The sequence below is a fragment of the Ahaetulla prasina genome, chromosome 2, assembly GCF_028640845.1.
Source record: "Ahaetulla prasina isolate Xishuangbanna chromosome 2, ASM2864084v1, whole genome shotgun sequence".
NCBI classification, from domain to species: domain Eukaryota; kingdom Metazoa; phylum Chordata; class Lepidosauria; order Squamata; family Colubridae; genus Ahaetulla; species Ahaetulla prasina.
The window spans coordinates 140,067,173-140,079,573 of record NC_080540.1 but is presented as its reverse complement, the minus strand read 5'-3'; the positions used below and the strand labels follow the sequence as shown (position 1 = coordinate 140,079,573).

General features: G+C 42.7%; 1 protein-coding gene across 3 annotated transcripts in view; it reads right to left on the bottom strand.

Moving 5' to 3' along the window:
• Positions 1 to 3,438, bottom strand: part of SDK2 (sidekick cell adhesion molecule 2) — a 455,605-nt gene extending 452,167 nt beyond the window's left edge. The window contains exons 1-2 of one of the 3 annotated variants that reach the window (XM_058169596.1): positions 2,841 to 3,438; positions 2,144 to 2,709 (exon numbers count right to left, since the gene is read on the bottom strand). In XM_058169596.1, coding sequence (XP_058025579.1) covers positions 2,144 to 2,225 — 82 coding nt within the window. In that variant the 5' untranslated portion in view covers positions 2,226 to 2,709; positions 2,841 to 3,438. Of the gene's footprint in view, positions 1 to 2,143 lie in introns of all 3 variants that reach the window. The other 2 variants (XM_058169595.1, XM_058169597.1) reach the window with 2 other exon arrangements.
• Positions 3,439 to 12,401: the final 8,963 nt, after the last annotated feature.

Genomic DNA, 12,401 nt, shown 5'->3' with positions numbered 1-12,401 from the left:
GCTTTAATTTTTTCTCCTTCATTTTCTCTCCTCCACCGCCTAAACAATTTAACACCCCCCTTTCCTTTTGCAAGTCATCACATCTTTTAACAAGTGGATTAAAAAAGAAAAAAGACCTGGAAAAGACAATCCCCTGTCCACATATTTGTTTGGCAACTTGTCTTTCCCCTCCCACCCCCACCCCAGCGCCTCAACAACAACAACAACAAAAACTGGGATATAATCAGGGTTGTCCCAGGGGCTCCGGAGAGCCTCCGGCTTGCGGGTACAATATCGGTGGCTATGAAATACTGGCGCTCTCAAGGGAGGGACGTGGGTGGGTGGGGGACGAGAAGAGAATGTAGCAGGTCTCGGTTGCTCCAGCCCCGCCCGCCGGAATGCCTCCGAAAGAGAGCGAGCCCGTTTTGGCTCCTCCAGTCAAATCCACCAGGCGCATCACTCCAAGCCTAACGTGGAGCGGAGGAGGCGGGAGGCGGCGGCGGCAACAGAGAGAGAGAGAGAGAGAGAGAGAGAGAGAAAGAGAGCGAAGCCTGAGGCGCGGAGGCGCGATGAACGCCCCTCGGGCGAGTCCCCTACTTCGCTCCTCCGGGCTGCTTTTAGAGGCCGGCCCACCTGTAAGCGGCGTCTGAAATGCGTTTTTCTCCAGGCAACGCACTGATTGGGGTGGGGGCAGAGAAAAAGAGGTCAACCTCATTCACTCCCGCCTTTTTCAGCACCACGGCGGCGGCGGCGGCGGCGGCTTTATTTTTGGCAAGGGAGAGAGTACGCCTCTGGAGGAGATTCCCGTCTCCCTTCCTTTTCCCAGAAGCACCGGGCGGTTTTTCCCTCAGTTTTTTTTCTTCTTCTTTTTTTCGGGAGAGGTTGGAATGGGTCTTTCTCTCCGCCTCGTTCTCTCCTCTACACCTCTCTAAAGGGCTGCCCCCACGTGTTGCATTCTAGACCCCGGGAAGTTCTCGGTTATCCCAGCCGGCAGCCGTCTTTCATAGTATGATATTTCACTCCTCTCTCTCTTTCACGCACGCACACACACACACATGCGCTCCCCAACACGCAAGAGCACACCAACAAAGGCAACGCATCTTCCTCGGAAAAAGCCCGCCGCGGAAGCCTTTTGGCTGCTCACGAAGGAAAAGCCGCCGAGTTTCTCCCGAGGCGGAGACGAGGCTCGGGCTTTTAGAAAAAAAGCCTCCCGCCTTGAGGATACACATTTTTTTTTTTAGCCTAGCTAAATTCTTCCTCAGAAATTGCGCAGCCCAATCCGGTGTATTTTAGTAAAAATTAAACAACTCGCTTTCGCGCTTACTCGGATTAAGTCTTCCGAAGCTCCCACTGTGAGTTTTGCATTTTGTTTGGTTCTAATCGAGAGACCATCCGACAACAGATTTTAGATTTCCTTTTATTGCCTCATGAACTGAGGGGGCTGTCTTGTTTCACCTTTTTTGTAAACTCGAATACCAGTTATTTTCAATAACTGTAGTGTCTACACTACATAGTGTAGACCCACTATGCATACACTCACACACCAATACACATGGTGCGTTGCTCTTTCTACTCTACTGCTCCCCAAAGGCTGCCCAGCCTCCGTTTCCTTCTAAAGATCTTGTTATCTTCCTTAAATGTCTGGCGTCTGCCTCTCTCCTCTTCTCTCTCTCTCTTCCACACTTTGTTTTGATCTCTTAATTACTTTTGAATAAACGTTTCATTCCTGCAAATCACCAGGCACAAAACTTCCCCACGACTCCTCGTTCGCCACTCTTACAAATAGTCAAAACAAATCGCCACCGCTTTTCTCTCCCCCCCCCCATCACCTCCGTCAAAACACAGATCGGACCAAAGGGGGGGGGGGGGCAGTAGCCTTAAATTCCCAAGTCCTCACGATCTCTTTTATCTACCTCGCCCCTTCCATTAACCAATCACAAAGTGGGGAAGAGGGAGGCATCGATCAACTTCATTACGCTCAACTCCTTGGAAAAAGTCAAACGCATCCTTCATCCGAAGTATTGGCAGGTATCACGTCGGTTGCCATCCAGCAGCTCCCGGGAACTTAAGCTCCCTCGGTGTTGCCCCCCATAGCCCCCATGGGAACTACAAAGACAAATACAGTCCGTGGGGACTCCGTGACCAGACATACCCCTCGAATTACCTTGGCCTTTGACCGAAGAGATGCCCAGAAAAGCGAGGAGCGCGCCACACAGTATCCTTCCGCAGCTGCCAATCCCGGCCATGGTTTTCCAGAGGCGGAGCAAGGCTTAGGATGGAAGAGAACTTCTGGAGTTTGGGGAAGGTCTTGTGAAAGATCTGCCCACCTATAATCCTGTGTTTCGCTCCTGCTTGCCTTCCAAAATGGGCCGGAAGATTGGCGACGGGGTAGCGATCTTCCGTCCTCTCACTTTTACTGACTTCTTGGCCAGATCGTCTTAGACCCTCGCTCCATTCCCAAAAGAAGGCTCAGACAATCAGGGGGGAGAAGGCGATTTTAATCCCGGTCACCCCTCTTCCCCCAAAGTCTGAGGAAGAACGGGAGACTGCGACACCGGTCATCAACCCCACATCACCATCCTTCCAAAAGGAAAAGGAGAAAGGAGAAAACGATCCTGCACTGCGGGGCAGAATCGGCAGCAGCAGCCGCGGAGAAGGAGGAGGAGGAGGAGGCGACGCCGCCGCGTCCTTGGGATCGCAGAGGCTCAACAGGGTGGATCGGTAGCGGAGCTGGGAAACAGAAGGGAGAAGTCTGAATTATTCAGAGGTCCGAGCTCCTCAAAACAGTCTTGGAGGCTTCGGGAAGGAGAGCCGTGTGGAGCGAGCGGTAGCAGCGGCGAGAGATCCACAGTCACACCTACCAAATCCCAGAGGGAGGAGCGAAGTTTTCTCTCGGCAAACGCCGCGGCTGGCATTCAGGGCCGAACGAAAAGTTTTGGGGAGGGGGAATCCGGTCTGGGGGCTTTCTCCCCTCCCCGAATCCTCCTCAACTCGCCTCCCGAGCGATTCTCATGGCGGGAGGCAACGGGCTGCTTCGCTCTCGCCTCTCTCTAACATCCCGAAGGCGAGCCAGGCTGGGTTTGGAAGACAGCCGCCCGGGCGTCTCTCCTCTCTCTCTCTCTCTCTCTCCAGGGTAGGAGACTCCGTGCTTCTCCGGCGGCCGCGCTTCGTTTGCTACCCTCCCGCTCCTGGCTCGGCAGCGGAGTGAGCCAGGATCAGCAGAGCCAGGAGCCGCGGCAACCTCAGCCAGGGATAGGCGGAGAAAGAGAGAGGCCGGCATTGCCACCTAGTGGCCCACGCCGGCAACTTCGCCCGACGCGATGCTCCGCGAAGACAGACACGCCGTCCGCCCGCTGTACCGTCGGGCTGAGCAGAACGGTTGTTAAGGGGAGCATCGATACGTGCCCCCAAGTCCGCAGGAACCTGTACGAACGGCACCCACCTCCCCGCCCTACCAACAACTACCCCTTCCGAAAAGCTCCCAGCTCCTACAGGTTTTGCATTGGAGTTGGGTCCCATTGCGTCCGGCTGTGGGGATTTGGGGAAAGTCCGAGGCTGGTAGTAACAAGAGTTAAGTTTTGTATAAGTGTATAAAACTGAGGAAACTATTTTATGCAAATAATCCAGGTCTCCATACGTTTCTCTCTTCCTTCCCCCCCCCCATCAAACTATATATATATATATATTTCTGAGGTTTTCACGGGTGTTTGTATATAGGTCTTTGGTTGTTCGGGTTTTCTCCCGTGTAAAATTGGAAGTGTCTTGGCGACGTTTCGACGAAGTCTCATTCGTCATCTTCAGGCTTCAGCTTCGTGCTTCTGGGAGCAATGTGTGATCGCAGCTGTTTCTTCCTTTTAACTGCTAGTGGGGGTTTGAACTGATTGGGTGGGAGCTTGGCTGTGCTCTGATTGGATGGGGTTTTTTCTGTGCTCTGATTGGCTGGGGGTGTGTCCTGTGTTGGTGGGGGCTTGGTTGTGCTCAGTCTAGTCTGTGCTGCAGGGGGATTTGAGCTGGTGACCTGCATAGCTGTTGTTTGGCTTTGTGGTCGTGCTACATCTTCATAGTGGGTGTCAGTCTGCTGCATGTATGGATTGGAGGGGTTTGAAATGGCTAATGTTGCAGCTGCGGTCTGGCTTCTGGTCCTTGGTCGTGCTTCATGATCAGTGTGGGTTTGGGTCTGCTTTCTGGGTGGATGTGCGGTGGTGACATCCTGTGTGGACCTTGTGAGTGTGGGTCTGGTGTCATTCCTCGTGTTAGGGACTCGTTTGTCAATAAGGGCAGGTTTCCAAATGGCTGGTAGGCGGGAGGTGTCATCTCGTTTGTTCATGCTGTGTGGGCGTTTTTCTATCTCAATGGCTTCTCTGATTATTCTGTTGTTAAAGTGTTCAGTTTTGGCGATAGTTCTGGTCTTTTTAAAGTCAATATCATGTCCTGTGACTTTAAAGTGTTGGACCAGGGAAGAAGTTGGTTCCTCTTTTTTGAATGAGTTCTTGTGTTCTTCAATGCGTGCACTTATTCTTCTGTTGGTTTGTCCAATGTATGTGGTGGGGCAGGCGGTGCATGGGATTTCATATACTCCTTGATTTTCTAACTCAATTTTGTCTTTGGGGTTTCTTAGGATGGTGGATATTTTTCTGTTTGTGCAGAATGCTGTCTTGATGTTGTGTTTGTGGAGGATCTTGCTGATTCTGTCTGTGGTGCCTGTGGTGCCTTTTATATATGGGAGGAGGGCTGTGCCGTTTTCTTGTTCTCTGTCTTGGATTTTAGTGGGGGGTTCTTTTTGGATTAGCTTGGTAATCTTATTTCTTTGGAATCCATTGGATGTTAGTACGTTAGTGAGAGTGTCTAGTTCGGGTTCGGGATGGACACACCCCCATCCAATCAGAGCACAGAAAAAACCCCATCCAATCAGAGCACAGCCAAGCTCCCACCCAATCAGTTCAAACCCCCACTAGCAGTTAAAAGGAAGAAACAGCTGCGATCACACATTGCTCCCAGAAGCACGAAGCTGAAGCCTGAAGATGACGAATGAGACTTCGTCGAAACGTCGCCAAGACACTTCCAATTTTACACGGGAGAAAACCCGAACAACCAAAGACATATATATATATATATATATATATATATATATATATATATATATATATATATATATATATATATATATATATATATATATATATATATATATATATATTCATTCTGTATAGAGTCATTGGCCCTTTCTGAGTTTGGTTATTTGCTTTTAGGCATTTCATTACAGATAGTTCTCCATTTATGACTGGCTGTTTAGTGACGATTTGAAGTTACATAGACACCCTCCCCCAAAAAAAGATACTTATGACTGGGATGCAAAGTTCTGATGGCCGCCCCACCACCTTCCAGTCACAGATTGCATTTTTGGGTGTATTTTTGGCCATTGGCAACCTCATGGAGTCACGTGTGCGCAATGTATGACATTTTTTTGGTGGAAACCACCATTTACTTCCAGCAAAAAAACAAAAACAAAAAAAAACAACACACATTGCAGACAATGGTTTTGCTAACAAACCTGGCATTTGCTTAACGATTGCAGTGATTTCCTAAACAACAGCTGCAAAAAATTGTAAAATCAGCTTGGTGACATGATAACCCGCTTAATGACCAGCACAATTCACAACCATAATTCCAGGCTCAGTTATGGTCATAAATTGAGGATTACCTGCACCAGATTAGGCAACATTAATGAGTGTGGGGGGTACTCCCTGTTTATATATCATAGGCTGCCCTGCCAGTTTTGGTAGAGATGTGGTTTCCTCCTTAGTAGTTCCTTGATTATGGTATTATTTTCTGCCTGATTGTTTGGTATTAATCTCTGCTTACCTGGATGTGGATCTATAGAGGATGTGTTCTGGTCTTTTTGTTTCCTTCTTTGTAAATATGGTTTAATTCTATCTATCTATTGATGACCATCAATAGACACATTAGTCATTAATAGTCACATACATCTCATAGAGAATGTAAAAGAACCTATTGAGGTAAACTACACGGATCAGCCATCAAACAGGGAGTAAATCCCACACTCACTAGCACTTTAAATTCACGTCATAAGTTCTTTTCCAGAATCCATTGTTAGCTTCACTCACAATCAGTCGTTACTGAGGACTACCTATATCCCACAATTCCTTCATAGTTGCCCTTTTGCTTATAGTCAAGCTCATTCTTGCCAATAAGCCTCAGTTGCTATTCTCGTTTGCTCTTCTTCCCTCCAGTTTGGAAGGAAGAAGAGTCAGTTAAAAGCTTTGTTTAGTTATCTCTGCTTCTGTCAAGAAGGAAGGCAGGAAAGAAGGATGGGAGGGAGGAAGGAAGGAAGGAAGGAAGGAAGGATTCCAGAACAAAAATGCTTTTAATCAGAGTGCTTAATAAGAATAAGAATAAGAATAGAGATTTCCTATCGTGCCCATCATCTTCAGTGATGAGTTATCTGCTATTCTACTGTGAGACTTTTTTAAAGACCAAGTATTGAAGTGTTTATTGAATCAGTTTTCACAGATGCCAGAAGGGCAAATCACTAGTACTAGCATACACCCATTCTGAATGTAGAGAAGTGGGGAAACATGACTTGAGTGCAGCCTTAAATAGAGGGACAAAGAGGAATGGGGAACTGGAAAACTGGAAAACTTCCCATTTCCGAAACCGCTCCTCCAAAGCCATAGTCAGGCATGCCTTTGCCCAGCTTTGGCTGGTGAAACCAAGTGCACCTCTGGTTCACTGAGAAGCTATGGCAATGCCCTTAATACTTCCAGATTGCATGATTGCATGGGATGCCCATTACCTGGGTCCTACCATTGAAGAAAATGGATATACTCACAATATGATGATGAAGATTCTCAATCATCCAGGTAGAGTTGTTTGGAAGTTGAATCATGGCAACTGGACTTCTTTTCAAACCAGCTCAACTTCCAGATAATATAATGCCTATTTTGTGGGTGCTATTTGAGTTTGCAATCGTACAGTTGAAAATGCTGGTTTTAACTCTTAGTGCCCTAAAGGAAAAGGTCCTAGTAGTTGCAACACACTTTTCTCCAAGCTGGCTCAGGCCAGTCTGTCTGTTCTGTCTGAGAAAGAATATTCCAGGAGAAAAAGTGGCATAGATTCAGAAGCAATTTTTCTCTAATGATGCCTTAGGAATATGTTTCCTTGAAATCTGGCTCTCCAGCAGTTTAGTCATTGCTCAGAATGTGACAATAATCTTTGGAGATTAAAATCTATTCTATGCTATCTATCCATTTAGGGGTGCCTAATTTTAATTTTATTAATTGCTTTAATATTCTTATTGGGGTTTTGTTTATAGATTTCTGGTGGTGTCAAAATACTGGTAATAAAAGACATACAGTAAAAAATAAAATGTCTCCTCCCCTCCAATCCCTTCCTCCATTCAGAAACCTAGGAGAAATCTGTTCCACTGTGTAAAAGGCCTGCTGCTAGAGCAATTCTCTTTGCCTGTACATTTCTGATAGTACTTGATTAAAGTTTCTACCTCCAAGATAGCAGCAGAATTCCCAAGCTTTCAATCAGAAAATCAGCAGCTACCTCTGTTGCATTTCTGCTTGAGGATTGGAACAGCGAGGGGCCTTAGAGCTCATGAAGAAGGATGAAGATTTATCAAGGAAAAGCACAATAACAGGAGTTGACAGAGGAAGCAACTGTCCATAAGGAAGACAAAGGGAAGAGCTGAGTGATGTGATTTCCAATCAGGAGCAAGAAACACAGGTGATACTATACATTGCTTTGGTTCAGAAATAGCACTCAGTCCTTCACTGTAGAAAACCTGAGCTTTCTGGGGGGAAAGGAACTCAATATGGTGAATTCCTGAAGAGCAGAGCAATCACATTAGGATTCTGTAAGAAGACAAAAAAAAATAAGTGAGTTGGAGTAGTTGGCAATGAGCTAATTATTACGATGTGTGCTGCTTTTTTTCATTGTTGGTTTCATGTTGTTGATGCCCAAGGTTCTAAGGTTATAAGCAAACTGTACTGTAAAATTTAAAGACAAAAGAAATAAATGGCAAGGAACTGAAAGACATGAATGCTGAATAAACACATCTGCATAGGTTTATAACATTTGCTTGTTGCAGAAAAACTTCTAGGTCTTATCAAGTCCATTGAAAATTACCCTACTTCTTAATCCATGTGGAGAGAGAAGTTATTGCAAGAGCAGATAGAACTTTATACCACAGACTTTGGAGATCTAGGAAAAAAAGCTCAAGATCCTATGGGCTCTGGAAGTTCCCATCTAGCTTTATGGTTCATGAAAGAGAACTAGTAAAAGAAAGGATACTGAAAATGAATGATTGGCTGTGTGCATAGAAACAATAGGGAGATGCCAGGCTTAGGCATTCTCAGGAGGACAGGAAAGTAATGAAATGTGTGTCACAACATGATGACTGAAATGTCATTCCTAACATGAAAAGTCCCAACACAAGTATGAAAGATGGAAATCGCGCTGTAATGTCTCAGTCTATAGAGATTCTCAGTCATCCAGGTCATGGTTGTCCCAAAGGTGCTTTTTCAAGAGACAACTGGACTTTCTGGATTTTCTTTGAAGACGTTTTGCTTCTCATCCAAGAAGCTTCTTCAGCTCTGACTTCTTCATCTTTCCACATTTTGGTATAATCATGATTTACCATAGATACCTATAATCTTGATGTAAGTTAACTGAAGGATGAACTGCTAGAACAAGATGGGTTGCATCTTACAAAGACTAGTGCACATATGTTGAGGCCTAAGCATGATGAATGTAATTAGAACTTTAAACTGAATCTTGCTGGTGTTGGGAATGAAAGCTCTGAAGAAAGGATTTCAGATAAAGACTACTGCTACTTTAAGAACAAATATAAGTGTTGTTGTATAGCCTTCAATAAAAAATCTGATTTATAAAATTTAAGATCTTTGTATGGAGTGGGGGAAATAAAATGAGTTTTAAACCCTTAGTGTAAAGAAATATTTAATAAGTGTAATGGCAATCTGGCAAGATGACTCCTGTGATTGAAGTATTGCAATTGAAGGATACAATTTGTAAAAAAAAAGAAAATAAAGAAAAATGTGTATTGTATATCCATTGTTGCTCAAAAACCCAAGTGAATGAATCTGGTAATACTGCAAAAACATCTTGAGTTAAAATAAGTGGAGGGGCAAATAGAAACAATATTATTGCTGTCTATTATCATCTAGCCAACCAGGAAGAAGATATGGATGATTATGAAGCAAACTGAAGAGCTTTCAAAGAGGTATAAAGAAGTAGCAGTGGAAGATTCATATCACCACAACATCTGCTAGAAAATAAATCCTGCCAAACATTGTTTTTCCAGAAACATCCTAAGTACTCTTGCTGAAACTTTCTTCTTTAAGGAGTGGAGGAACACACAAGTAGAATAAATATCCTTGCCTTGATACTAATCAATAGGGAGGATTTAGCCAAGGAAGTGGAAATAAAATAAATATTTTTGAAAAAATGACAAGGTAATGCTAGATTTGTCTTGATTTTGAGGAAAAATAAACCTGCGTGTAATTTAAAATAACTTGAACTTAAAAAAGCCCATTTAAAAAAACTCAGAAACAAGTAGAATTCCATATTGGGAGAAATGAATAAGAAAAAAGATCAAGGTACTTTGAATTGCTAAAAAAGGTGATACCAAAAGCACATTTTCAAACTATGTTAATGGGGAAACATGAAAAACAGCAGAAGAAACCAATGTGGCTGCAAAAAAAGCTTAGTGATTTTCTAACAGCAAAAAAGGATACGTACAGGGATTGGAAATAAGGATAGACCACAGTCTACACTGGTAGCCTGAGGTTGTAAAAATGGTGTCAGAAAGGCTAAATCTCAAAATTAGTAGAGGTTAGTAAATAATGCTAAGAGAGAGAAAAAGAACATCTTTTGGTTCAAAATAAAAGTAAGATAAAAGAATCCACTTATAAGCTTCTGGCAAAAAGCTAACAGCTAACAAAGAAAAGGAAGAACTATTCAACATCTAATTTTTTTCAGTCTACTCTGAAAGAAGAATATATATTCCACAAGGCAATTGTGAACAGCGGGCTAAAGGGAATATCTCTTTATTTTGAAGTTTACTCTCCTGAGCTAGATAAATTACTTCCTACGATATTGAAGAAACTTGCTGATAGTCTGGCAGAATACACACACACATACAAGGCACATGAATGTGTGTGTAGCAGTGGTGGGTTTCACTTACCTTTGCTACCGGTTCGCTCATGCATGCACCACATCTCCACATGCACAGAAGCTTCTGTTCATGTGGAGAGCGTATTTGATGACATCCGGGCGGGTGGGTGGAGCCTCCTGCTACCACTGCTACTGGTTCTCCCGAACCAGGGTGAACCGGTAGCAACCTACCACTAGTATGTAGATATATACACATAATATTTTATGGAAACCCTGGAGAATAGTGCCATATAATTAAAAGAGGATAAATGTTATATGTATATTCAAAAAAAGTTATGGGAAGGAATACCCAGGGAATAACAGAACAGTTACTTTGATATTGCTACCTGGGAATATTCTAGCATAGCTCATAACACAATTGATCTATGAGCACCTTGAAGTATATTACATAATTGTCAGATGTCATCATGGATACGTAAATAAATATTTCCAGATTAACTGTATCTCATTCCTTTGGCTGGGTAACTTTCTTAGTAGAATATGGGAATGCTATGGTTATAATTTATCTTTATTTCAGAGAAGCATTTTTCAAAGTACCGGTATCTCATGACATTCTGATTAGAAGGTTGGTTAAGTGTGGGATAAATGGCATTTACAGCTAAGTGCATATGTAGCTGGATTGAAAATATAATACCCCCAAAATGCTCATCAATGTTTCCTTATCACACTGGAGGGAGACATCAAATAAGATGCCACAAAGTTCTGCCTTGATCTGTGTATTCTTCAATATTTTTGCTGATGACTGGGATGGTGGAATGGAGACAATGCTTATCAGATTTGCAGATGACAGAAAATCATGTGAGTTTAATATAGAGTTAATCATGTGAGTTTTATAGAGTTATTTCTCTATAAAACAGAAGTAAAATTCAAAATAACAATTATATATTAGAATGATAATTATATAATAATGCAGGTAGCCCTCTTATCAACTGTTTGAATTTATAATGGTGCTGAAAATGATAGGCCAAGTCAATGGCGAAGCTGGCAATAAAATTGCGGCACATGATGTCTCACTTAATGACAGTGAGGGAATGATTGTCACAGAACTGATGTTATAAGTCCAATGCAGTCACGTGATGTTTTACTTAATGACCATGTTATTTAGTCACAAAGTTGTTGGCCATTAAGTGAAGACTGCCTGTAATTTTGAGAGAGTTACAGAAATGGTCTGGAAGTAACAGAATGAAATTTGAGAAAAGCAGGTTCAAATTCTTCAATTAGAAATAAAATGTAGAAACTTGGCTTGGAAACCTGCCAATATTACTAATGAAAAAGATCTTGAATATAGATCTAAAAACTGAATATGACTCAGCAGTGAGATGTGACTGCAAATACAAAATTAAAATATATCAAAGTAAGTATTATTTCCAGATCACAAGACTAATTGTTCTACTAAATTGATTGAATCATACTTCAAGTATTGTATCCAGTTCTGGGCACCACACTTTAGGAAAGATTTAGAGAAAATGGAGCACGTTCAAGGAAAAGGAATGGAGATAGTCATTAACCCTGATGAAGAGATACTGATGTTTAGTTTTGAAAAGAAAACCTTGACTGGTGCTGTGATAGTATTCTTCAAATATTGGTCAGGTGCTACATGATAGAAGCCATTTTCTCTTCTTTATCATCCCAGGACTTGGAACCATGAATTAAATGAGAGGAAAGCAAATTCTGATTAAGTGGTAGGGGAAAAAAAATCTTTCTAATAGTAAGAACTGTTCTTCAATAAAACAAATTAATATGTATTAGGGATTGGGTCCCCTTCTGGGATAGTCATTTCTTTGGAATGTTCTTTACAATAATTAATATTCCCAAGGTAAGCATGGAATTAAACTTTATGAATGAAATGGCCCTTTTCCACAAGATTCTAGTAAAAAATAAAATAATAAAAATAAATAAATAAAATTCACATCTTAGAAAAGAGCCCTGACTACTGTACATTGTATGTAAATTATACAGTAAAAAGTGGTCCCATTGAAGTTTGTTATTTTAATTCCATCTCAAAGGTGCTTTTTTCAAGAGGAAACAGGACGTTCTGTTTTTTCTTTGAAGACATTTTGCTTCTCATCAAAGAAGCTTCTTCAGCTTTGACTGGATGGTTGGAAATGGAAAACATGTGGCCCTACTGAGCTCCGTTTTCGCTGGCAGAGGGTTGCAGGAGGCCATTGCTGCCAAAAATGGAGCTTGGGAGCCCGTTTTTG